The 25,702-nt window shown below is 53.0% G+C and overlaps 9 protein-coding genes across 9 annotated transcripts; 3 read left to right on the top strand and 6 right to left on the bottom strand.

Annotated features, from left to right (window-relative positions):
• Nucleotides 1-1,386: 1,386 nt before the first annotated feature.
• GLRG_09889 (uncharacterized protein) lies at nt 1,387-3,641 on the bottom strand (the record flags this gene model as incomplete). The annotated part of the gene is made up of 2 exons (XM_008100574.1): nt 1,387-2,796; nt 2,865-3,641. 2 exons carry the CDS (start codon nt 3,639-3,641, stop codon nt 1,387-1,389), a joined length of 2,187 nt encoding a protein of 728 aa, XP_008098765.1.
• A 4,904-nt stretch (nt 3,642-8,545) lies between these two features.
• Nucleotides 8,546-9,460, bottom strand: GLRG_09888 (NmrA-like family protein; the record flags this gene model as incomplete). The annotated part of the gene is made up of 1 exon (XM_008100573.1): nt 8,546-9,460. The coding sequence occupies one exon, from the start codon at nt 9,458-9,460 to the stop codon at nt 8,546-8,548; it is 915 nt and encodes a 304-aa protein (XP_008098764.1).
• Nucleotides 9,461-12,964: 3,504 nt separating this feature from the next.
• GLRG_09887 (methyltransferase domain-containing protein) lies at nt 12,965-14,152 on the top strand (the record flags this gene model as incomplete). The annotated part of the gene is made up of 2 exons (XM_008100572.1): nt 12,965-13,719; nt 13,795-14,152. The coding sequence occupies 2 exons, from the start codon at nt 12,965-12,967 to the stop codon at nt 14,150-14,152; spliced, it is 1,113 nt and encodes a 370-aa protein (XP_008098763.1).
• Nucleotides 14,153-15,833: 1,681 nt separating this feature from the next.
• Nucleotides 15,834-16,741, top strand: GLRG_09886 (2,3-diketo-5-methylthio-1-phosphopentane phosphatase; the record flags this gene model as incomplete). The annotated part of the gene is made up of 2 exons (XM_008100571.1): nt 15,834-16,470; nt 16,605-16,741. The coding sequence occupies 2 exons, from the start codon at nt 15,834-15,836 to the stop codon at nt 16,739-16,741; spliced, it is 774 nt and encodes a 257-aa protein (XP_008098762.1).
• A 488-nt stretch (nt 16,742-17,229) lies between these two features.
• GLRG_09885 (major facilitator superfamily transporter) lies at nt 17,230-18,873 on the bottom strand (the record flags this gene model as incomplete). Its single annotated transcript, XM_008100570.1, has 2 exons — nt 17,230-18,331; nt 18,443-18,873. 2 exons carry the CDS (start codon nt 18,871-18,873, stop codon nt 17,230-17,232), a joined length of 1,533 nt encoding a protein of 510 aa, XP_008098761.1.
• Nucleotides 18,874-19,965: 1,092 nt separating this feature from the next.
• GLRG_09884 (translation initiation factor 1A/IF-1) lies at nt 19,966-20,434 on the top strand (the record flags this gene model as incomplete). The annotated part of the gene is made up of 2 exons (XM_008100569.1): nt 19,966-20,270; nt 20,335-20,434. 2 exons carry the CDS (start codon nt 19,966-19,968, stop codon nt 20,432-20,434), a joined length of 405 nt encoding a protein of 134 aa, XP_008098760.1.
• Nucleotides 20,435-20,476: 42 nt separating this feature from the next.
• Nucleotides 20,477-21,899, bottom strand: GLRG_09883 (uncharacterized protein; the record flags this gene model as incomplete). The annotated part of the gene is made up of 3 exons (XM_008100568.1): nt 20,477-21,373; nt 21,447-21,691; nt 21,749-21,899. 3 exons carry the CDS (start codon nt 21,897-21,899, stop codon nt 20,477-20,479), a joined length of 1,293 nt encoding a protein of 430 aa, XP_008098759.1.
• A 274-nt stretch (nt 21,900-22,173) lies between these two features.
• GLRG_09882 (FAD dependent oxidoreductase) lies at nt 22,174-23,411 on the bottom strand (the record flags this gene model as incomplete). Its single annotated transcript, XM_008100567.1, has 3 exons — nt 22,174-23,039; nt 23,099-23,196; nt 23,251-23,411. The coding sequence occupies 3 exons, from the start codon at nt 23,409-23,411 to the stop codon at nt 22,174-22,176; spliced, it is 1,125 nt and encodes a 374-aa protein (XP_008098758.1).
• A 1,280-nt stretch (nt 23,412-24,691) lies between these two features.
• On the bottom strand, nt 24,692-25,347 carry GLRG_09881 (thioredoxin; the record flags this gene model as incomplete). Its single annotated transcript, XM_008100566.1, has 3 exons — nt 24,692-24,902; nt 24,993-25,097; nt 25,235-25,347. 3 exons carry the CDS (start codon nt 25,345-25,347, stop codon nt 24,692-24,694), a joined length of 429 nt encoding a protein of 142 aa, XP_008098757.1.
• Between the last annotated feature and the right edge of the window lie 355 nt (nt 25,348-25,702).

The raw sequence follows: 25,702 nt of genomic DNA, 5'->3' as shown, positions 1-25,702 counted from the left end.
GTTGACTCCAAACGAAATCTCTCAAGGCATTGATATTCCCTCAACGAAGGCAGAGGCGTCTCGGGTGGCAACGAAATTGAGTGGGAAAGAGCCCAGAGATGCCAAACTCTTGTTTTGTGAAGCCTGTCACTAAGATGGAGTCATCTCGACACTGGGGTAACACTCGAACATGTTGCCTGAGTATACTTGCAACCTCCCTACGTCTGTCGTTCAAACACCACTGCAGATATTGCACCAAACTAATCATCGAAGAACTCCTACACGCCTCTCTTATCTTTTGTAACAGCCGGTGATATGACACCAAAGCCAGCAGGAGAATGATATTCCCAACTATGCCGAGCAACCATGCCCATCTTTATGCAATGCACTGTCTTTTATCCATTTTATCGCTGACGCTGATCGTCACCGCGTGCAAGATGAATATGGGCTTCTTGGACCATATGCAAGTCGATTTCCCTTTTGATGTCTGGCATGCATAACATAAAAAGACACGTGACGTATCGCTAGAGAAAGAAGTACAGCTGTGATAGGACACAATATCTCCCTTATAGGTGTCCATCCTTTTGAAAGTTAAGACTTCTGACCTCGACCGTCCGCCTATTCTGCAAAGCCCACTCCAGCTATCGCAAACTTGAAGATTGTTCAAGTCGATATGCTTCAGAATCTACTTCGCTTCCAATCTAACGACGATAACTGCTGATGTACAGTATCCCATGGATGTTTTGGCCAACAACGCCCGAACAAAGAAGGCGGACACTTATCTCTCCACTGCCCAGAATCCAGAAGCAAATCCCGTGCGACATGTTCTCCACCGATACATGACATGTGGCAGGCATGTAAGTTGGATGGCGTTCCCAGTTCCAGACCACGCGGACGATAGTTCGTTCCTCCAACGGAGCGCCAAGCTCACGAAGACTTTGTATCTAGATTCAAAGCTCTTGACGCCTCGACACTCGCGTTGGTTGTGACCTCCACGGTTACGCAAGAACAGGGCACGTTGCACACCTCTACTTGGTTTCACACGGGCTAGCTACGGTCATATTCAACCATGCGTCAAAGGCAGCGAGTAAAACCTCCAAAGAGGGAGGCTTGCAGATTGAGACAATATATGGAATTTCAGGCAGGTTTTGTCACGTACTTGTATTTGTACTGTATATATCAAATGGCCGGCAAGCCGACGAAAAAAGTCCGTGTTTCAGGCCACAGGCCTGCTCCCTATCCATCTACTGTACGCCTGCAGCGAGCAATCCATTATAACGCTGCTATGTACCTACTCGTCCATTATTGTTACATTCATGAAGAACACCGAGGCATCCAAGTAAGAAAGCGTATCCCATCATGTCGTAATCGGCATCGAATTGATCCAAATCATGCTAATCATATGCTTCATAGGAATGCATTAGGCCGGCCTTCGCCTGGCTGCGGTCGATGGGGAGGCGGCGTCGGTGCTTCAGACTCGAAATCAGTGTCACGGCCGTCGCTGGGTTTTCGTGGCGGGGTCGTGATACCTCGCCCGTATCTCAGAGGCTGCGGTGGACTCGGGCTCGATTCCACGCGTCTTATCTTATCGTCAATGTAGGGATCTTCTTCGTCCTCCTCATCAGCATCATAGCGCCGCAAAGGAGGCATCGAGTGAGAGTCTCCTTTGACAAGGCCGAGCCGCTCCTCTTCAGTAGCATTCTTGACCCGTGGACTGGAGTAACCGCGTGAGCCGAGACCATACCGGCTGGTCGGTCGGATATGCGACGGCTCCTCCCCCTCTTGATGTGGTGCATCGGCGTGGTGCCTCTTGAACACGTTCGTGAAGGAGAATTGTCTCCTCGCTGAGTGGGGTGGTGGGGTCGGTGCCAGATGCGAGCTGGCACCACTGAGAGCGCTACCCCGAGATGCACCTCGTTGGTCAGAGACACCGCCAGCGCCAATGTACTCAAAATCGCCCTGGCTGTCAGCTGGCAAGCCGTACACGTGTTCACTGCTCTTGCCGTAGTACGGGTCCTGGTCACCGTCCGACTTGAGCGTGGATACGGCAATCTCTGTCAAAGGAACGGGATGCATAGGGCTTTGTATCCTGGGGTCCTGGAACTGAGGTTGGTGGGTTGACAAGACGCTCCGTGCTCGCTCGCGAATCGTGCCAGCAATGCTCGAGAGCATGCCGGGGGTTGTAGGGCGGTCATGCTCCGCCATTTCCTCTTCGGTCGGAAAGTGAGACATGCCCAGTGGCGGGTGGGCCTGGGGAGTAATCGGGGGGATCACGGCCGGCGTGAGAGGAACGCCGGAATGAGGCACAGGGTAAGGCGAGATGATGGTTCCGCGGGTGCTCCGGCTTCCCACCGTCATGGTCCTGCGCCTCCTCAACCCGTCCCATTCATACATTGGCTGACCATCCTCACTGACAGGCTCCAAAGACTCTCGTAGCTTCTCTTCATGTAACCTCCTGAACTCTTCCTCTTCCATCTTCTGTCTGGCTGAGGACAAACGGCGCACGATTGCAGCGGCCCCACGGATGGCATCGGCTTTCGGCTCGGTTTCGGGCTGTTCCTGTTCGGCGATTGTCTGGATCTGGTTAAGATCACCGGAGAAGACGGCCGTGTCGGGCACATCCTTGGCGGATTTTGAGAGTTGCAACAGTACCACACCGGCGCAAATTGTCAAGAAACCGTTGACAACGGTGATGATTGCGGTAGGTGTACCCTTGAATCCTCTGAATAGGACTGCTGAGGTAATGATAGTAGTGCTGGTAAAGTAGACGTAATAAGTGGGCGTAACGAGGGCTGCGTTAAACAGGTTCAGGGCTTTCTATATCGGCAGTGCGCGTCAGTCATGGTGTACCGGGTGTAAAGAGACCAAAGTTCGGGAGATCTTACGTTGAGAAAAATGATTTCCGTCAGTAGCGTACCAATGACGAACACCAACAGGACATAGGTGAACCACTGGTTGAACTGAGCTTGTCCTCCGGCCTGGGCGACAATGGCAGCTCCCAGACCCTGCGTCGCCACAACGCTCAAGCCTCCAACCCAACTGCAGATGGAAATATAGACCAACATGTTCTTCTTACCCCATCTCGGACCAGCATACCATGCAGTGATAGCGGCGCCAATGAGAATGACACCAGCGTACGTCAGGAATACCGGATGAATGACATAGCTTTGCATCTGTTGGATGTTGGCGACTGCCGAGTTCTCGGGTGCATTCATGACAATGACGACGGATCCGACAATGCAGAGGAAGCAAGAGACTTTGCCGACCATGCTCAGACGTTCCTTGAGGAAGATGGCGGAGAGAATGGCAGTTAAAACGACAGAGAGTGCGCCGAGCGGGGTGACGAGAATGGCGTCAGTGAAGGCATATGCGACAAAATTGCAAATCTCTCCAACAATCATGAGAATCATGCCAGTCCACCACCAGGCGTTTTTGAGGTAGCCATAGCCCTCGCCAGGGGCTTCGTTGTACTTTTCGTTGGCTTTTAGCAGACCGACTTTCTTGACCACGAAGGAGGTTCCGATGAACGCGCCCGAAGCAACGGCCAGAGCAATACCGATACCCTTGTATGCAGGCGGTCGCGTGGCCGTGTCGCCCGTAGAGCCTCCCATTCGTGCATATATCTCGTGGGCTTCCGTGAGCATCTTTGAGGATTGGTCCATTGCGGAAGTCGAGGGCGCCGAGGCCTTGGTCGCCGGAGTGATATCAGGAGAGAAGGGGGGTTGTCGTTACTCGAGAAGGCTGATCATTCGCGTGATACTACACAATGCGCGGAAATAGGTTAACGGTGCCTTGGTCAGAGATTGCAGGTCCTTCGGCATGGGGTCTCGGGCGTGATGGGAGAGACGAGGTTGTGTTGACTGTGATGCCCAGGGATGTGGGTATCGGCGGGATGTGAAAGTCAACAATCTTGGCAAAGCTTCGACTGCCGAGCGGTGGCTGAGAGGTGTTCTACTGTTAAAAGCCGGATCGCCCGAGAATGTGCGCAAAGATGCAGGATAAAGAGTAGATTTCGCAACTGGTGCGGTCGGAGAGTAAGGGGGTGAATGCGACACCAGTGGGGTTTTTTTTCTTTTCTTTAGTGGTGGAAAGTGAGGATTGTGCTCGCGAGGAGGCTGTGTCGAGACGGACGCCAGTAGATTGTGCTGAGGTGGTGTGTATCGGCAAGCCCTGTAAGACGGGAGCGTATCTTCGCCACAAAACTTGCGTCAGCGTGCTTGCAGGAAGTGAGAATGAAGCAGAACTGTAGGGCGTTTGTTCGTACAGGTCAGGTCATGAGGGCGTCGACAGAAAGTAGAAGTCAGGAACCCGTAGGGCACAGGCAAGAGGGTGAGGGTGGGTGAGGAGGAGCCTATGCGCGAGACGAACAGCAGACCGGCGTCGGTTGTCGTTCGTCTATAGAAACGGACCAGAAGATCGGGTGGGCGAGAAGCGGATGACGGATGGCCGGACCTTGACTGATAAGTAAGAGAGGGGCCAGGAGGGGTGGGAAAAAACAATAAGGGCTTGACCAAGACAGAAACAGCAGCAGGGTCGGTAACCAGCATACATGCGCATGAACATGGGAGAAACGGAAACAAGCCTGCGCAGGATGGGGAACACACACTGGAAACTGCCTAGTGTACTCGAACTAGGGTACAGTATGTAGATACTGGGCATTGGACAAGCTTGCTCTTGAGCGGCGGAAGGAACCAATGTTGGAATTGGAAAGTGCAAAGGGCCTGGACTGGGGATTGGATTGGGAAGGAACGAACAGGACAGACCAGGACCTGCTGGTCTAGAATCCCGGTCGTTAGCGTTGTTTGATTGGACGACTACGCTCGTGTAGGTGGGTATTAGTGGGGGTGGAATTGCTTAGCGCCTTCCCGTTGCGCGGTACGCACCCTGTTCTTGGGAAAAGAGGCCAGTGGGGCCCAGGGGCTTCGCCTGCCACCTCGAAGGCTTCATTTAGGTTGCATACCTCTCTATACATAGCACGTGCTGTATATCCATAGGTAGGTCAGCACGTATCAGTATGCTTCGTTCTTCTTTTACTTCCCAATCAGGCACTCGGAGCATCAGTATCAATGGCTTTGAAAAACAGACGCATTGTGTGTGTATGTTTTCATGTCGTTAAAGGGCATTGAGTCATCTGTTCTCCCACCGAAGCTTAAACACATCACAGGCAGACATTGGATGAGGTCGATGAGGTCACCAATAACGTTGTACTTGTAATTACAACGATGTGTAGATAGCTTCCTCCGCCGTCATCGGATGCAATCCTGGGCAGTCGTCAGGGCTCAGTGAGCAATCATTGACCGGTTGTCGTTTCAACACCGCTGCATCAGGGAAGAGCGGAGTAACGATAGAATGAATCCCCACTCGGGATCCGAATTGACTCCGTCCCTCCCAGGCCAGGGACACAGAGACTTTAGATCCAGATGCATTAAACCTGACGGGTGCATGTTGACGACATCCACCAGGTGCATAAGGCAACGACATGCACATCACCAAGCTCCATCCCAACCCCTAACTCTGCAAGCTGGGAGAAGCATTAGAGAAGGAACCCACCTGTCTTTTGGGTTGGTTCCCCCGGTAATTCATACCCCACCTTACCATACTCGTGCTCGGGTGCTCAAGATGACTTGATACCGGCCCTGTTCGCAGTCCATCCCAGGTTTTTAACCGTCGTTTCGTATTCTCTTCTCGGAACATGTACTACAGTCGAAAAGGGGAAAGAAAGCAAGCATACCAGACGACAACGCAAACGGCGACCTCTCGCCAACGTCGCCCCGTCTTTCTCTGCGACACATGTTTTGCGCAAGCAACCAAGCGCTGTCATGTCTTTCTTTGGCTCCCGTCGACACGCCAAATGGGGGTTTGACACGATGCGACCGACGCAGGCCAAATGGCCTCTTCGGTCCTCAATAGTGATGGAGCCTTGCCTGTTCCCGGCTGCCACTAGTGTACTGCCTGTCCCTGTATGCTGTCCTGCCAGCTGCTCGACAAGACAATGGTTGCATCAACACAAAAGCACCGCACCCGCTTCGTCGCCCAACATCCCGGCCGGTGATGTCAATGTCGGGCTGGAGATATGGCTTGTTGCAACGTCCTGATAGGCCCGTGTCTTCCCAACGTGCGACAACCACCCACCCACCAAATCAGATCCTAGTCGCGCCGCCCTCGCCGTGGCAACGGAATCAAAAGTCGGCCAAGTCAACAAATCCGACACCCGCACGACTCGGACTCGGTACTCCCTTTTCCTTCATCGATTTCCCCCCTCGGGGGAGGACGGCGACCGTCACAGCACAAAGCCTTTTCCTTGATGCAATCGTGGCCAGCACGCTTTCGTATCTCGCGAATGTTGACTCCGTTTGGCAATCCTAGTGGTTAGTTCTGGGATGATGCATCGTTTTGGCTGAAATACTTCAGCTGCGGCCGCCCAATATCGCCCCCCACCAGCACCATCGAGCGAGCCCCTCCCCTGGCCGCGATGCATCCTCATTCCGGTAGAGGTACGTACCGCTTCGCCCACCCTGGGCTATTTCCCCGCCAGCTGCACAGCCCCGCGTCTCTCCTACTGCGGTCCGTATTCGTACAAGCGCCATACATTATGTCAGCATGGTACATGGCGAGATGCAGCCTGCACGAGTCAAATCCAGCCGCACGCGCCATGCGTTAGCACGGCCAATTCAAGGGTCCCTTTCACTTGCGCTGAATGTACAATGTATCACATTTTCACCCTTCTCCATCTGCCTCATGTGTGAGTGTCCACAGACATATCTCTTGCCAGCCAGTCTCTGGTCTTTTTTTCATTTCCACGTTTTCAGGGTCCGGCAATTAACAGTCGGAGATGGCACCCACATGTCGCCAGACCGGTCTCGTGATCGGGTGCGGGCCATGGGCGTCCCTCTTTGAGTGGCTACTGCTCCAGATCTACAATTAGCCTGCAATCCTCCAGTCAATAACCAACATGTGACATGAGGGGACAGCTCCGAACCCCCAACGTGCGGTTTTGGCTTCGGCGCTACCAGCTCGGGCCTGCAGGAAATCAATGGATTCCTTCAGAAAGAAATAGGTCAACCGCTTGTTCCTTGCTTGCGGATCACCATAAGCCATAATACCAGATCATCAACCACACTGGCGCATCGTATTCCGTGCTGGTTAGGGACTCGTTGTCTATCTACATTGATGAAAATTGCCTCAAGGTCGTGATGCCGCAGCACATCAAACTTTCCTGTTGTGTGTAAGTCGCTGTCATTATTGATGCGGGGTGTTTGCTATTCAGCTGTGTTTCTATGAAGGATTGTGGGTTCGCTCTAAGCATTCCTCCCTGCGCCGCCCTACGCATGCTTGGCCTCTTGTCTCAGCATCCTTGTTTGAGCCGCACCCGCATTCTTGGCCGAGACATACGGGTGCCCTAGGTTCCCATAAGCCAGTAGGGTCGGACCGACAATACCGGAGGACCTTGGGAATGTGATCACCTCCTCGTGGAAAGGTTGACCTCGACGGCCCGGAACCCATCAGGCCCACCGCTCCGGCTCTCGAAGTCTTCCATCAGATACTTCGTCCTTTCTGGCAAAGGGTTTGATGTCCGTCGGATCTTGTTTTGCGCATGAAAAGGATCTGCAGGGAGCTGCAACAGCCCGATGAGGGCTCGTGTGGGTCCCGGGGCCGGCCCTCCAGAAACTTTGCTGTCCCGCCACGAGGTATTCTACCCCGTTGCCTCCGGTTTTTCTAAGCGTTAAGATACCATCGATTCATGTTTTCATTCCAATACCTCTAAAGGCGTTTCAACCAGGTAGTGAACGTTTTCTGTGGCCAACATTGGACGATTGTGGAACATGCGCCAACGCCCGCGAAGACCTCGCTGCGGCCAGCTGATAAAATGTACCTAGGAGTTCTCACGCATCCAACAAGAGACTGCGCAATCGATCCAACCGCACCGTTGAGCAAATTCCGAAACAGCGGTAGCAGGAAATGACAGCTCGGAGATGGTCGATCGCTTGTCATGAGCTTGCACATCCTTGGATGCGGCCACTACGCCAGTGTCATGATGAAACAGGACCTCGGAGTCCCACGAATTCAGATGATTACGGGCTGCGGAAAGCATCATAGAATAGTAGGTTAGTAGCTGCAAGAACCCGCGAGAGCTTGGTGCCACGGAAGTACTTGAAAGGCCGCATTGCCAAGCTCATAGTGATGAAGCTCTTGGTGGCAGGATTCCACATCTGCGGGCTAATATCCTTAAAAAGATGATAAGTTCCGGCCGTTGACCACCGAGCCCCGTCATGATTGAGCGTCAGCCATCTTCCGCACCTTGAGACGGTCATTTGGGAGGGAATTCTCCCGATATCAATAACGAAAGCCATCGGCACAGAATATTGATCCGGAGTGACCGGATAATTCGGACTCATTTTAGTAGGAATTAAAGATGGCGAATTCATGAAATTTTTGTGAGAAGGCATACAGATCCTAGCTCTGTTTTTACGACTTTCTGAATTATCGGTATCTATTCGTGGTGTTGGAAAGTAGGAACAGTTCCAAAGTCAGATGTCTACTTCTATAGACTGATGCTCAAAAGATACTAAATCGCGCCGACAGACTTGAGGGCAGCCGTGACAACCTCGTCGAATGACTTTTTCGGCAAGCCGAGCTTCTCATTCATAATAACACCCTCCTTCTCCAGGTGCCCGCCATACCTGCCCGTGACAAACCCTGTTTCAATCAACGAGAACGTCGCAAAAGCGTCACCGTCTCTCACAGCTGACTGCTTCTCCTCGATAACAGTACGGCTGTCGACGATTTCCGTGGTGTACTTGACCCCTTGGATTCTCTCAAGGGCTTCCAGAATCTGTTTCTGCGAGGCAGCGAAGTCGCTCAGGAGTACGTTGGTGTTCTTCGTCTCCGCCGGCGTCTGCAAAGCCCTTACTAGGCCGGTAGCTGTGTTCTCCTCCGTGGTGAATGACATCAGCCCCTCCCCGTCGTCCCAGATCACGAACCGTTTATCCTTGACGTGCATCCCCAGGAACTCGTGTGCCATGCTCCACTTCATCCACATGCCGCACGAGATGGACATCCACTCCAAGACTCCTTGGTCGCCCTTTGACCGCAGGTACTCCTGCACTTTTCCCTTGTCGTGGAACACGGCGTTGAGAGCCTGGGCGTCGGGTCGCATGTTGTTTAGCCCGTACTCGCTGGGGACGTAGCGTCTAACGCCGGCGGTGATGGCGGCGTCGATCATGCGGAACTGGTCGGCGACCGAGAGAGATGTCATGCAGTTTACAATCACATCTTGATCTGCAAACGCTTGCACTAGCTCTTCAGTAGGGTATGTGTCCGCGATGGTGATGGTCCTGAGGTGAGATGGCAGTTCGGCTTTGGACGAGGAACGTTGGAGGAGGGTGATGGTGAAGTCTGACTGAGCTTCTAAAGCTGCGAGTACAAAGCTCCCGATTGAGCCGCTGGCGCCGATAAGGAGGACTTTCTGGAAATCAGACATGACTTGTACTATGTTCAAGTTGATTTCTCTTAGGTGTAAGTTATTGAAGTGATGGAGGATTTTCAAAAGAGGTGTAGGGAATATGAGTAGTTTCTGGACTGCTCGATGATCTACAAATGGTTTATGTGAAGGCTTCTTATATAGATTCCGCTCCATATCTCGACCTACATTGTCTCAACCTATTGATTTGATGGTTGTTTGGAAGCCTTGATTATTCAGTTCCCAAGGAGTGTACTGCACGAACATCCGTTGCATGCATCGTGATGTTACTAATCCTGGATGCAGTAAGATCCTGAAAGAAATGCTGACTGCATCTTTACCGACGTGAGTGTCCTAGTATCGCCGGTGTTTGCCGGATGGTACTGCCAAAGACTCACTCATCCATTGGATACTCAAACACCGTACATAACCCGAGACCCACCGAAGTTTTCGTGATTAGTGAACGAGATCAAAGAAGGCCTGTTTCGATAATTGTGGTTCACTGGAGCTATTTCGTGGTTAGTGAACATGAAGCAAAGGCAAGTTGTCTCAATGACAAAGTCTCCTGCGGAAAATCAGTATTGTACTACATCCAAATGAGCAATTTGATGGCCGATTGTGTATTATTACGCTGTACCTCCTGAGGCAGGAAGAAATTGTTCTGCATCCTGCGACAAAACCCAGCATCCTTGGAGACCTGCTCATTGGCGGGAGACGTCGATTGCCCGTCATCTGGGCCACTTGAGATCAAAACATGACTTAGACTCAACCATCTGATAATGTCACGAAGTAGAGTGCACGGCAGGGCGCAAGAAAATTAAGGTCAAGTACCCTAATTTCTACAAAGGAAAGGATAGGAAAAAAAAAACACTCCAATACATAGGTGAGCAATAAAGCAAGTGATACATAGAGCATACATTGATCTATTTCGTGAGACGTGTAAACTAAGTGCAATTGGAATGTTTTAGTCACCGACAAATACAAAGCAATCGAAACTTGTGCCTTGCAAAAACCGCGTCGTCGGTCATGGACAACAACTACTGCCTTGAATCCTGTGAGAGGTTGCGAAAACGGCGAAACGCTCGTGAGTGCGAGAGCGTCGGTTTCCAAAAGAGGTGAATATTGTACCAGTGAGGCAGTGACCCGCATTGAAGGGTTTTCTCACGAAACAAGTTTTACAATCACTGCAACTCTGTTTAAACAATATTATTTTTACAATCTTTTCATTCGCAGATTGACGGCCAGCCATTCATAGAACCCAACCAGGATGTTATATCGATGCACTGAAACTAAGTGCATATCGAATGTCTTCAAGATAAACCCATATGTGAGGTGTCAGGCATTTGATCTAGCAAGTGGTTTGGCGAGGTTTGGCAGCCTAGAGAAGAGCAAGATCAGCCTCCAAATTACAATAAGGATTTTTTCTTGTCATAAATCGTTCTTGTATGCAGTTTGAGATAGAATGCTGTGGAAGAAGAAGTCTTGTATTCGAAACGCCATCGTGGAATTTTGGTGTAGAATTATCATTACTATATTCCCATAGTCACTAACCCACTGGTTCTGAATCGCCGTCATGAAAGCCTCTGAGAGATTGTTTTGATGAGGAAATATGGCGCAAGAAGTCGAAATGCCTTGCAAGACGAGCGGAAGTAACAAGGAGGCGAACCATGGAAACGATCATGTGGGATTAGCATTTGCCAGACTGACACCCTCTTTCACGCTTACCGTAGGCAGACTAGCATCGAAACATAAAGCTCAAGCCAGAAGACAAGGCTACATGGGATGCTAGTCAGAGTTGCTGCGGCTGCTCCATAGGATTTGTGCAACGCCCCAGAGGGTCACTTCTTAGGCCTCCGGCGTCTCTACAGCGCCAAACGGCATCTTCATACCCAAAACTCTGTTCCTTGCGCCCGCTGCCCTCTTACGTTTGGTCGGGATTCTGAAGACTGAGAGTCGGAAAAGTATGTCATCATCAAGAAGGTGAAGTCACTTATGAGGCGACAATACGTTACAGGCAACAGACCACTTGAGACGCCCAGGCTAGTAATGATGGTATTATGATGCTTAAGCAACCACAATAGCAGGTACGATTGTGATGAAAACCGTCACTTCCCAGGATCTCTTAGAAGAGGTGCAAGTTTCAAGAGGTTCAGACGCTGGACAGGCAAGGTTATGTCTGCAGAAACCCTACCGAGGCTAACATCGTAGACACCGGCCCGTACTGTTCTTCGCAAAGCATCATATTCAGTCGGGGAGGCTGACTACGATTGCCTCACGGGCGTTCCTCTGCTCGGGTAGACTTGGCAGAAAAGTTTTCTCCCGGACAACACTAAGCGATGAAACTGCTTCTGCACAGAGATCTCGCAGATTCATACTTCAACGGCGTCTGAACAGCCCCAAGTCCCCTAAGCTATATTGTGTGTTATACTTCCGGTTGCTTGGTAAACCGAATAATCATCGGTTCAGGTACCATCGTCATCTCAGACGGTTGCTTCTTAAGTAATGTTTCTGACTCTGCGTCCGTCGTTTTGGTAAAAGTATACAAAGTAGAAGGAGAAGAAGAAGAACAAAATACTAACAGGGAGGACCAGGTTAGACACCAAATATCGAGCATTTAACGTTGAACCAAAGTGGCAAATGGTGGAAGGTCGTCCAGACTTGGGCGAACAGATGGCAGTCCAGAACTTATCACACCTGACTCGAAGTCAAACCGATGATTATAAGTGCCACGACATAGGAAACTAATCGACGTAACTGAACCTCCGCCACATAGTCAGAAGCCTAGGACCCGACACGTACTGTATCATCCTAAGAGATGTAACTGCAGCCTGCAATATGGATGAGTGAAACAAGGTGAGACTGGAGACTAAAGCAACTTCAGCCTATCGCTTCTTCACCGCAACGTTATAAGTCCATACAACATCGGATAGCAACATCCGGCTACCGACGCCCCTTGGCATTGTGATGACGTGAACCTTGCTACTATGTCCCCAGAGAATACTGCTTTAGTGCGATTATTATCTCTAATATTATCTAGCTGCAATGTTTACGTCGTTATGATTATCATGTTTTTAGTTAGTTGGTTGCCTGCACGTAGAATTTTCGTTGAGCCATAAGATGCATGCTGGCCCGACTCGAAGGGGTGACGAGAAAGGGGGCCCATCGATGAGCGCCCTATCTTGAGACTTGGAATCTTCGATTAGGGCAATAACTAACTTATCGGCATCCCTGTAGTTTGAGAAATGTGAAGGTCAAAGCTGGATTGAAGGTTGGAAACCGAGGTGAAGGTTAAAAGCTGAGGTGAAATCCAAAAGAGTTGAAGTTAAGGCTGAAACTTGAAGTGGAGGTCAAAGACATAACTATCTTGGATTCTTAATTAGGTAACAAAGTGAATTCAATATGTATCAGACGTATGCTCATAAGAGCCTCGTCCGCAATATCACTCGTAGTCTCAGTATTCAGTTCGATATTGCTTTCTTTTCCTTCATTACATTGAGCCACATAGAGTACTCTGAGAGATTCAAGATGTCTGCTGTTCAAATCACCGCCTCCATCACTGATTCGCTCAAGGAGCTAGAGTCAGCACTCGCTCCCTCGAATCAAGTGAAGCTTGAGCTCGATCCTTCATCATGGTCGTCTGAAGCATCGTCATATGCCTCCGACAACACTTCTGAATACGCATTCAACGATAGCAGCAGCAGCAGCGATGATGAGATGCCGCCGGTCAGCACCGTCAAGGGGCTAGTTAACAACTCTATCGTTCTTCGCGAGTCCCACAACAACCCAGACAGTCCCTACTGCCTCCCTGCTGACAGCAAGGAGAAGCTCCGGCTTGATAAGCAACACAACTTCATTCGAGACCACATCTGCGACGGTCGTTTAGTATTAGACGACTCTCTCACCCTTGATAAAGGGGCACTCGTTCTTGACCTTGGTACCGGCTCTGGTGCTTGGGCATCTGATTTGGCACAATACCTACCAGCTGGCGTCGAAATCAAGGGTTTTGACATCAGCAACCGTCTCTTCCCGCCAAATGCCCCCAACATGACATTTGCCATCGGCAATGTTCTAGACTTGCCAGATCATCTCGATTCAAGAGTCACCCTTGCGCATCAGCGCCTTCTCATTTACGCACTTCGTCGTCATGAGTGGAGCCGTGCCCTTGCCTCCATCAGGAACACTCTGATCCCTGGCAAGGGCGTTGTCCAGCTCACCGAGGTCCTCACGCCCGCTGGCAACCCTGGCGCCGCACAGGAAAAGTTCCAGGCTCTGCTCTCATCGTAAGTTTTGTGTCCTGTGGCTTAGCATTTGTTACGGCACATCTTGCTGACAAGTCACTTTTTTCCGCCTGATAGAATTGGTCTCAAGCGCCAGCTTCTTCTTGACTGCGGCGAACTTCTGCCAATTCTCCTTGCAGAGGCTGGTTTTGTCGATATTCAAAAGAGGACTATCAAGGTACGCCTTGGTGGCGCTGGCGGCGTGAAAGGCATGAAAGCTGCTGCGTGCCGAGGCGGCGCCTTCCGCGGCATGCGCGACAGCGTTCTTTCGGACGGCGGCTACGGCATCGTCAACAGCGCAGAGGAGTTTGACAAGCTCGTCAACCGTGTTGTAACTGAATGGGAAAGCAACGAATGCTACGCCTTCTATTACACAATAACGGCACGACGTCCATCTCTGGGTCTTACCCCGCCACTGTCGCCAGACCACGCTTGAGGACCTTGACTTCCAAGCCAAACATGACGATAGCCTCGCTTGCTGACGGTATTCCGAAGGTCATGTAGCCAAGAACTCTGTCTGAGGTTTCAGGAGAGCCAGGATGCGGTTACGTATGCTGAGGCCGAGTGGTTCGCAAATATGGAAGCTTGTTGCCCTCGTTCTAGGGCTTGTTATCAAAGACTTTCAGACTTTGTCTTGGGCGATTCGCAATGTTTCCGGCCAAGGGATAAATTTGATAAGGAAAACTTTCAAGTAGAGGATGCAAAGCTGGCAGGTGAAGTGTGTTTGTGTGGCCAACCTCCGTGTACTTCGAGAAGCAGGCTTCAAGGCACGTGAGAGTCACCCTAGCTTCAAAATTATGGTTATAACTGGCTGGACTAGAAAGGGGCTAGACTCAAATCTTGCCAAACTTAATTCTAAACAAACGTTGCAAGACTAAGTTCTCCTGAAGCATGTAAGAGAATCCAGTGAAGTTGTGCATATGATATATTATTTCATAAGCCTAAGTGTGTGAAAAACTGTGTTCTGTTTTTGCATCTTTGCTTGCAGGAAGCTGAAGACGGGGCGCCCGCGAGAAGCGATCGATTCAAGAAACCGTCGGAATCTTGAAGCAATTCCGGTATCAAAAGTATTTTTCTCGATGAAATAATTCCAAGGCAGCTCGACAGGGTCGACTTCGAGCTCAGATGCATAAAGAAATAGTTGAGATGATATGATACTCTTCGTTCTTCTCTTTTGGGAACGGGTGGCTGTCCCAAAGCCGCTTCGATTCGGACAGCATGAAGAAGACATAGATCGGCAGAGGCTGTGGACAAAACGACAAAACTTCAGAAGCAAAGCGTTCTTACATCGAGGACGCATCTCAACGAAGGGTGTCGAGGTTGGCGTTCCAAACAGGCTCTTCTGATCCTTGCAGCTTGGCAAGCCCAGAACCACCCGGAAATCCGTGGTCCAAATAAGAGCTGGCTGCCTTGGCACATTGATCAGTTGTGAGGCTGCATCTGAATGCCGGACTTCTGTAATGTTCGTTTTGGTGTGAAGACGAGAACTCGAAGGGTCCACAGCGATGGGGGGGCTGGAGGGGTACATGTCGTCATTGAGGGGCACGCTAGAGGTGGGATTTTCAATCCCAGTCGGAATTGCGCCCGAGGAGACATTGAGCTCATAGGTAATAGGTTAGGATTCCGCACTTTTCACTCAAGGTTTGCGCGGGTAGGTATTCAGGGGCTTCAGGGGATTGATTCAGGGGCGAGCCAATTGCTGGCCGGTTGGGGCAAAGGACAGAATGCCTGGATTCGAGAGTTCGTTCCTGTGTTGTGTGTAGGGATGTACCTTGACAGCCTGAGGGTATTTTCTTTATTCTTTGCCAATCGGCATGTTATACACTACATCACGTTCGTAGATCAATCAGCCAGGTCACCATCTTTCGCGTGGTTTCCTCACGCACCCGGGGTCCGTCCGCAAGCAGGATTCCCCCACTCACTGTTGACCTCGCATTGGGAGCATTTTGATTTTACCCCTCCCCCTCCTTGATTCCTACAACCTCACATACCATTGTTTGTGACCACCAAACTGCAAATTCCGTACATATACCCCGGAAACATTCACTTGTTTCTACTCCCCCCTCCCCAATTTCACGTCTTTTCTCTCCGACACCTTCGCCTTCAGCATTGGCAAGATGGGCTCCCAAACCAGCGAAACCCCGGCGCTCGCTACGAACCCCAAGTTCATCTTCTTCACCGACTTTGACGGCACCATCACCCTCGAGGACTCCAACGACTTCCTCACCGACAATGTCGGATACGGCTACGAAAACCGCCGCGCCGGTAACCTGCTCGTGCTCGAGGGCAAGAAGCACTTCCGCGACAGCTTCCAGGAGATGATGGACTCGGTCAAGATGCCCTTTGACCAGTGCATCGAGTACTTGAAGGCCAACGTCAAGCTCGACCCGGCCTTCAAGGACTTTTACCACTGGTGCCGCCAGAACAACGTACCCGTCGTGATCATCAGCGGCGGCATGCGCCCCATCATCCGCGCCCTGCTCGTCATGTGGCTCGGCGAGGATGAGGTCGACAACCACATCCAAATCGTCAGCAACCAGGTTGCCGCCCGCGACGGCAAGGCCACCATCAACGAGGAGGGCGGCTGGCGCATCGTCTACCACGACGACAGCATCCACGGCCACGACAAGTCCATTGAGCTGCGCAAGTACTCGTCCCTGCCCGAGCGCCCCGTCATGTTCTACGCCGGCGATGGCGTTTCAGATCTTTCCGCCGCCCGTGAGACCGATCTGCTGTTTGCCAAGCGCGATAAAGGTGAGACTTTTTTCTCCTTTTGCCTCGATTCTTTTGTATCCTTTACCCCGCCCCCGCCATCTTTTTACCCGCTAGTGTCGACGCTGCCAATCTGCATCGGCCATGGAAAAGCGACAAAGCTAATAACTGCGCAGATCTCGTTACGTACTGCGAAAAAGAGGGCATTTCCTTTGTCACATTCAATGACTTCTCCGACATCCACGAAACCGTCAAGCAGATTGTCGAGGGCAAGATTAGCGTAAAGGACGCTGCACGGGGACGCATCCATTAAATGCTCCACAAGACGCTGGATGAGAGAGCATACAGACACACATATTCATCTAGAGGGAAGAGGGGGCAGGGATTGATACCTATATTACGAGACATGAGGCTCAAGCATTTCTTCAATTTCTCTTCACGTTAGATATAGACATAGACTGGGTCTACAGGTATAAATCACGGACAATACCACGCTGTCTTTGACGGCAAGGCCAACGACAATCGACGACGCCCCTAGCACTTTTCCAATCCTCTAGTGAAACCATCCCCTTTACGAAAGCTAGACTCCATGCTGCCTTCTCTTGTATCGTTCGTAAGCACGGGTCCATCAGCTTGTGTAGGAAGCAACGCCTCGGACATTACCATGCTGACATCTCAGAGGCACCTGAAGATGGGTCACATCTCAACGCAAGGTACCGCATATGCCGAGTCTTGATCTCTCATCTTAATACGGCTCTCTCTCACTCGTAGCTCTCTTCTTTTCTCATAACCTCCTCACCCTTACTCAGACCTCTTCCTGCTGTGGGGCACTCCGTACCACGACGCCATCATGACGGCAAATAGACCAATGGCGATCGGATGCAGCACCCACGTGCCGGACGCCTGGGCGAGAATACCCGTCATGAACGGCGCCACGGCGCCACCAGAGCTTCCGAAGGCGCTGATGACGCCCATCCCGCTAGGCCTCTTCTGCCTCGTCATACCCCTCATGAACACCGCCGCGGCGCACGGGTAGATGGGCCCCAGCAGCAAGCCGACAATGGCGACCGACACGGCGGGCCCGACCACGTTGGGAACCCACCACACAAGCAGCTGGAACACAGCGGCGCCGACCGTCGCGAGAACGACGAAGAGCTTCTCGCCCACGCGGTGCGCCGGGTGCGACAGGCACAGCCGGCCGACAGTGATACCCGCCCAGAAACCCGCCGTGACGTAGCCTACCGAGTCCGGGTCGCCGCCTCGCACGGTGATGAGGAAGGAGATTATCCAGCCCGAAATGGACACCTCGGCGCCCTGGTACGCGAAGATGAAGAGCGCACCCAGCAGCACGACGCGGATCTTGAGGGCGGAGAACATGCTGAGGAGCTGCGTGCCTGAGTCGGCGGCAGCGGCGGACTCCTGGGCGGCCGAGGTCCCGCTGACGAGCTCGGAGTCGTAATCCCGGAACGACCAGGCGGAGAAGGCGCCGTTGAAGATAGCCAACGCCAGGGGGATGACGTAGTACATGCTCCAGCGAGTGCGGGCGGCGGTGACGAGCGCCGTGGCTATAAGAGGCCCGACGATGCCGCCGATGCCGTAGGCGCCGTGGAGGAAGCCGAGGGCGGTGGTGGCCTGGCGCAGGGAGCCGCAGAAGACGTTGTTGACGGCGAGGTTGAGAGATATGCCGAAGCCGATCACGAAGAAGGAGACGACGACGAGCGGGAAGGGCGCCTGGGCGAGGATAGGTGCGTAACCGAGGGTGATGATGGTTTGAGCCAGGGCGAGGAGGCGGGCGCGGCCGAGGCGCACGCGAAGGGACTCGAGGAAGACGGCGCCGAAGATGAAGCCGAAGGCGTTGCCGATGAAGACGAGGGAGACGATAGCGTAGCCGATGTTGTAGTGTCTGGCATTGGTATTAGTCTCTCTCGAAAAACCTTGTCACTCTCTCTTTTCCGCGTGGCTGCTGCTCGCGTCTGGCAGTGACAAGACAGGGAAGCGGGGGAGGCTCTGTTACTTCTCAATGTAGGGGATCAAGGCACCCGGGGCGCTGTCGTTGAGTCCGCTGCCAAAGTTCATAAGGCACGCCGCGGCGAGACGGTAGCGGTTCATGTGGGGGTCCGAGATGCTCTGCAGGACCTCGAAGGCAGCTGGGCTCGTGGGCCGGCTCATCTCGACGTCGGTTCCCGGCGTGGGCGGGCTGGACAGAGACAGCGACTGGGCCCGCGGGGAGCCGGCGATGCCGGCGGCGGTCTTGTCGGCGGCGGTTCTACCATTGTTGGGGTTAGTGTTGATGCGCGAGAGCTCGATCGACAATCCGTCGCGCTGAGGCGCGCCGGGGTAGGTTCGCGGGACGGCTTTGGCTGGGGCTGCTGGGAGGAGAGGGGCGCCCTTGTCGAGCTCGCAGGGCTCGACTTCAACCAGGGCCTTGAACATTGACACGTCCATTGCGGTGGCAAATGGAAGAAGCGGAGATGGGAGCCCGGCTCTAGAGCAAGAGCACAGGTGGGAGGGAAGTAAGTTGAAGGAGGAAGAATCAAAAATAAGATAATATGCGCTGGTTATTGTAGCTAAGATATACACAGCATCTATCCAGGCAAAGTAACAATGCAGATAGGGTGAGCGACTTTGGCGGACGTCTAGTGTACAGACCAGGATGCCACACTTGGACTAGGGGCTGGCTAGGGAGTCGGGTATGTAGTCAGAGACAACTGTTCCTCACGATAGGTCCAGTGCGTGGCCGACATCTCACAAGCGGTCTACAGGTGGTTGGGGCAAGGCAATCGAGAGCCCTGCCGGCCGGAGCTCCAGAATGGCTCCCGGGATGTCATCCATGAACGGGCGGCGGGACGCAGGGTTTGCAACATGCATTTTCTCCACTTGGGCGACAAGAGAAAAGGTTTTCGGAGGACGAGCCTGAGGGGCATGTGGTTATGTCGGCAATCTTGTCTGGGCTTAGCCTCTCATGCCGTGATACATTAGTAGGCAGATGGATAGGTATGTTTGACTACGTAGCTAGTTGTGTGTGTAAGTGAGCGTGTCCCCGCGTGGGAGACAGGCCAAGTTAGTGCCGCCAAGCCGCCGGTGTCGCAGCGAATAAGCCGCAGCGAGAGGCGGAGAAGCTCCGCTGATGTCGGGGTCGGCTGTAAAGGTGTCTTCTCCAAGAATTGATAGGAATTGGGACCATTTCCGGGAATGGAAGTAGCCCCAGCCATTGGACGCATCGGGTAGCATTGCATCGCACAATCATCATGGGTGGTCATCCAACGGACTCTGAGAATTAGCTCGGCGTCTAGGCCCATCTCGGTACTTGTCTTGTACGATGTACAGTCCGTAGCCCCCGCCCTAGCGTACAAAGTAGTTTACATTCTGCCCCGCGTCCACCCTCCAGAAAAGCCACTGCCAGAAAATTTACCCCACCATTGATTGATTGCCACTTGTTACCACCAGGAAGGGGGGGGAGAAAAAACAAGTTCCTTGACGATCCTTCGCACCTCTTTGCTCAAGAGTCTGACCAACCATTGTTATTGCCTGGAAAATATGGGACGACCAAAACGCGCCGCCCTCCAGGCGGCCGAGGATACCCTGACGCCCCCCGACGCCCTCGAGAAGAACCAAGCCATCGTGCGTGTTGTCAAGGCCGAGGGCAACAACCTGTACGCCTGCGAGTTGCCCAACAAGAAGGACCTCATCCTCGAGCTGGCCCAGCGCTTCCGTAATACTATCTGGATCAAGCGGGGCGGTTACGTCTTGGCAGAGAGATACGACGAGCCCGACGGCCGCGTCATGGGCGAGATCATCAACGTCGTTCGCGACGAGAAGGCCTGGCGCAAGCAACCTTACTGGTGCGGTTCCCCGAGTCACTGTCCGCTTCTTTCTCTTGTCCTCTCACGCTGACAATGCCTGAAGGCCCAAGGAGTTTGCAAAGACAAACACGTATGATGATAGCGAAGAGTCCGACTCAAACATCGGCAAGATGCCGCCATCCGATTCCGAGGACGACTACTGATGACGAAGAGCAACTTGACGACTTATGATCCCTCTCCCGCTTTCACCTCTTCTTCGAATCGGGCTTCTCGGATGGCGCCCCCTCGTTCGCCGTACCAAACCATGTCGCCGCTACCGTGACCGCCATCACACCCACCACCAACTTCGAGCTCATGTCCGTACTGGGGTACACGTTCCAGGCCCACTCCTGCGCCGCCCAGAGAATATAGACAACGTAGATGGGGAGGCCGCTGCGCCAGAGGAGGTATGGTGTCGACCAGGCTAGGTATGCGTAGAACTGGTAATGCAGTGACCTGGCAAAGAGGAGACCCATGACGTTGGCTGAGAGGACCGTTGTGAGAACGTAGCGCGGCGTCACTCTGCTGGCCACCTGGGCTTCCTCGAGCGGCGACGAGAACGGGGACTTGCCCTGCAGCATCGCTGGGACCAGCGACGACAAGGGCCGCTGGGCGGGATTGAGCCACCGGGTGATGATAAACACTAGCAGGGTAAATAGATGCAGTCCCAGTAGCGCAATAGAAAACGGCTTGCTGAGGAACGTCTCCTCGCCCACGAAACGCCAATTGACCGTCCACTTGAAGAAGAACTGCCGCGACAGCTCGAACGCGCGACCGAGGTATCCCTTGGCGTTGCTCGACAAGAAGGGCACGCCGATGACGATTTGTAACTGTACCATGAGCCACGCCGCGCGCAAGGCACCGCTGAAGCCGCGTCCCAGAAAGAGCACGACGCCTACGGCGGGCAGGGCCAGCAGCAGCGACATCTTGACACCCAGACCCCAGCTGTACAGGACGGCGCCTGGTGTCCACAGTCGTTTCTGGAAGAAGAAAATGGCGAGCCAGAGGAATAGGGTCGCGAAGCAGTCGTTGAAGCATCGGAGAACGAAGACGCTGTGAAGGCGCTTGGAGAGAATCAGGAGGGGGAAAATGTAGGGAGGGACCTGAGAAAGGATATCAGTTAGCCCATTTTCCTGTTGTCAAACAATGGCCTAGAAGGAGCAGGAACCCGCGCACCTTTGCTTGCCAGTAGCACGCCATTACAACGGCAAGAGTCACAAGATACAGAACCGCGAAGAGCTGCTGCGCCAGAAAGATGTTCTTGCCCTCATCGGTGAGGTAGTATAGGCCGGTATAGGTATAGACGTGGGCGGCCGGGTAGACGAGGGGGCCGGTGCCGCCCTTGATTTTGGTGTAGTCGCGCTCGCCCGAGACGAATTGGGAGACTTGCTCCATGTATGCGACCCAGTCGATCTCTGTGTCTGGGAGCCACGTCAGCGATTTGCTGCTCCCTCCCCTGGGCTGCGATCGAAACTCACAAGGGACCTTCCAGATGATGAGCCCGCAAAGGACGGCATCCAGCACGAGGAGGAGAGGGGGAATGGCCTTGGAGAGCGCATGTCGGCCGTTGGCGATGTCTAGTACTAGGCGCGTTGCCTGTACGTAGATTGGAGGTGCTTGGTCGGCCATGGTATGGCTTCGCAAGCGGTGCTGCTTGGGTTGTGAAGCTTGGTTGAACAAGGGAGCTACTGAAAGCTGTCGCAAACAGACAGATGCAAGGGTCCAGATTACACCGTGCGCTGTTTGCTACACATGGGGAAATTAACACTGTTACAGTAGAGACAACTAAGAAATATTACAAGACGTCAGCTTGACTACAACCCTTTTGTTCCCGTTTTCGTAGTTCCATTACTATGCTCTATTTTCATGTCTACTTAAAAAAACAGACTGTGCTTGAATCGCGTTACAACTTACTAGCCCGATCCCAGGAAAACATCTTGGGCTCGTTCGACAGCCTCTCTCCCTTCTCGGCGCGGATCTGGTTTACCAACTCAACAACCCTCTCAGCACACCCATATGACCCCTGGTATCCCCATCCAGCGTGGCCGTAGTTATGGACGATTGGCGTCCCGTCCTCAAACGTCGACTTGTCTATTTCCATTCTGACGCCACCCTCGCGGTAGGGCCGCAGCCCGACACCGTGGCGGATAATATCCAGCGCCTCGACGCCCTTGCCGCCCGTCAAGGCCGGGGATAGCTCTACGCACCGCTTCATGATGCGGTTTGCAATGTTCGGGTCCGGGTTCGGGTCCCAGTTGCCCTTGTCGTATGTCCCACCAAGAACCGTTCCGCCGCCCGCCGCCCGCGTCATCATGTAGCACACCTCCGTCGGCCCGTCCTCAGTGCCCGAGATGGTCGCCATCGGCTCGATCTCGTTCCTGACCACTACGACCTGCCCTCTCGCCGGCAGCACCTTCTTGTCCTCCACGCCGCCGAGCTTGCATGCCAGCAGCCCTGAGCTGTTGACAATGATGTCGGCGGGCTTGCCGGAGTGGTGCAGCGCCTTGAGTTCGCGGATGTGAGCGATGACGCCGCGCTTGAAGACGACGCCGTTCTTCCGGCATTGGCCGACGAGCCAAGGGAGGTAGAGCGCCGTGTTGATGCAGACCGAGGTGAACTCGGAGCCCGAATGGGCGTTGGCTGGGAGCTCGTCGGCGCGCAGGTCACGGAAGTCGGGGAGGAGATCGCGGTACCACGGGTCCACGGCGTAGAGAGCATCGTAAGGGCTGCTAGACGCCGCGTCCACTTCACGTCTGAAGACCACGCTCTCTGGGAGCCGTGTCAGTTCGGAGCTGCTAAAGGGCACTTAAGTAGGAAGGGCGACGCACTTTGGAAGTGAATGCCTGCCTCAGGGACCTCGGCAGCCAGACGCTTGAGCTCGGGCCAGGTCCTCCGCTCCCATCTGCTATCTGACTCCGGCGCCATGCTAACAAAGTTGGTTAGTCGCAAGTCCATCTCATGAGGCCCCGGAGAATCTTACGGCAAGACGTTGGCACCAGCCCAAGGCGATGTGTACTCAATGTCATAGTCACCGGGCATATGCTTCGCGATTACGGTCACAGAGTTGGCTCTGCTCTTGGACAGAAGCAGCGCCGCGGTGAGGCCCGACACCCCGGCGCTGGAGACGGTAAGTGAGTGCATTTGTGAGAGGCTATGCATGAGTCTCTTACCCGAGTACAACTATGTTGTTCGTCATCTTGACTCGACTTAGTGGCGACTGTTGATCTACCGGAGTTACGGAGTTGACTTTGACTGCAGTTAGTTGACAGGCGGAGGGTTTAAATAACTATGGTTTTGGGGTTTCGGCCCAGCTTATCTTCAAAAACCACCGGCGAACAGTCGACCACGAGAGCTGCGGTGATAAGCCAACTAAAACTAACGATGATCCACAGCTACCTTGTCACCCAACGCCTTTAGATGATTAGTGCATGAATCATTGCGCCATGTTTACAATCCACTTGTTGGCAGGTTGTCAATTCAGGGCGTCCCCTCTCCGCGGGCAACCTGCCCCTACCATGCCGAGCCGAAAACCGGCGCGGGGCCGTTGGGAACCCTGACCTCTCTAAGTTCCTGCCAAATCAACCCCCGGACAAAGGGCCACATGGGTCGGAAATCAGCCACCTGGGGCGCTAGATGCCGTCCTTCTCGGCGCCTTTGGTTGACACATGTGGTCTCTGATGTTACACTCGCGCGAAAACAGTTATCTTGGAGCTACTACAGGTTTTAGCTAAGGTATACATGCTTAGGGTAAAATCACTGGGTAAGGTGAGTTAGGATGCGCGGCGTGTGCCTTCTAGTAAGGTCTCACAGGGGCAGAAAAAAGCAAACACCCTACTAGATAGATACTTGCCTGCCTGACCTGCAGGTTTTGTATGAAGCTCTATGTGGATTTTCGGCGTCGATGGTCGAATTTGTGGGCAACATTATTGGAAGTCCGTATCAAGACCGCCTCAGCCTTGAAGCCGGCTGTAGCCATCAAGACAACGCAACCATGCTTCCTGGCGATCTCTAGCTCCGAAATTTTGCCTCGGTCACACACACACACCCGTACAATTACATGTTGACACGACGCGAGGATTGACCAGAGACATGGGGTCCTAGTATCTTGCCACACACCTTACCTCGTGTCGAGTAATATTTTGTCACTCTCACCAGCAACAGATGACAAATTGAACCTCATGCCGCCTGCAGCAGTCTAGCATTTGGTCATGGCGATATGGACACATGAGCCATATGCCACTAACCCTAGAGAGGTGCCGATGGCACTAACGAAAGAATAAATGGGACTTTTTTGATATGTATTGTGGTATCTAAGGTCAACAAAAGCTCCATCGCAAGCCAGTATTTCTTTTGACTCTTTCGGGTTCTCAACCCATGTTGTCATGGTCTTTTTTTTTTTCATGCGCCTCCTAACAAGTGGTTTATGCAGCGTTGGCAGCCTCAGCGAACTTCTCGATGGCCTGCTTGAGAGCGGGGGGGTTGGCGCCGACAATCTCCTGGGCCTTCTCGCCCTTTTGGAAGAGGAGGAAGGTGGGCATGGCGCGGATGCCAAGCTCCTGGCTCACGTCGGGGACCTCATCGACATCAATCTTGATAAAGTGGAGCTTGCTGTTCTTCTCCTCGTTGGAGAGGCTGGAATTCGTCACATGTCAGCGACTGCTGCTGCCAAATACCCAGGCTGGGAAATAACCCAGACACGGTGAAGGAGGGGGTTCAACTCACCCGGCAAGGATGGGGGCGATGGCCTTGCAGGGACCACACCAGGTGGCGAAGGCATCGACGATGACGAAGTCGTGCTCCTTCAGGGCAGCGTCGAACTCGGCCTTGCTGTAGTAGTTCAACACAGATTAATATCGACACAGACAATGGCGGGGTGCAAAACCGCTGGATCACGACGCGTGATGCGGATTGCGGGGTAGTATGCAGGTCGCGCGGGAATAGACTGGAATATATCACCGACTTACTTGTGAACGTTGTGGACAACCATGTTGGGCGAAGAAGCGTGGAAGTTTCTGTAGGTAGATGGGACTGAAGATCTCGCGATGCGTTGAATAGGACGGAAGAATCGGGTGGACATTGATTCAGAATGGAAGGTCCGACACCTAAATGGGGCGGACTGCTATGGGCTTTATAACAAAGGATAGAAGTGGTATTGGTCTCTTCGTGGGCGGGCAGAAAGGGTACCTCGATAGCGCTATGTAAATATAGTGTTTTGTAGGTATTTTTTCTATGTGGGATGGCGGAAGGTGCAAGTCGGTCGCAGCAGAAACTGGCGCGAACGGGGCGCATCATCGACGCACTAAGCCATCTGATTTGTCAGACCCCTCGATGACGCCACCGCAACCTGCATATATTGTTGCATAATTGCGCAAGAACTACTACGTTTTTGTGCATTTGTCAAGGATTTCGTCAGTTGCTCGTCGCCGAGCAGC

Source organism: Colletotrichum graminicola (assembly GCF_000149035.1).
Source record: "Colletotrichum graminicola M1.001 genomic scaffold supercont1.53, whole genome shotgun sequence".
In the NCBI taxonomy this organism is placed as follows: Eukaryota; Fungi; Ascomycota; class Sordariomycetes; order Glomerellales; family Glomerellaceae; genus Colletotrichum; species Colletotrichum graminicola.
The sequence above is the reverse complement of the archived record's forward strand: the minus strand, read 5'-3'. Positions and strand labels throughout refer to the sequence as shown.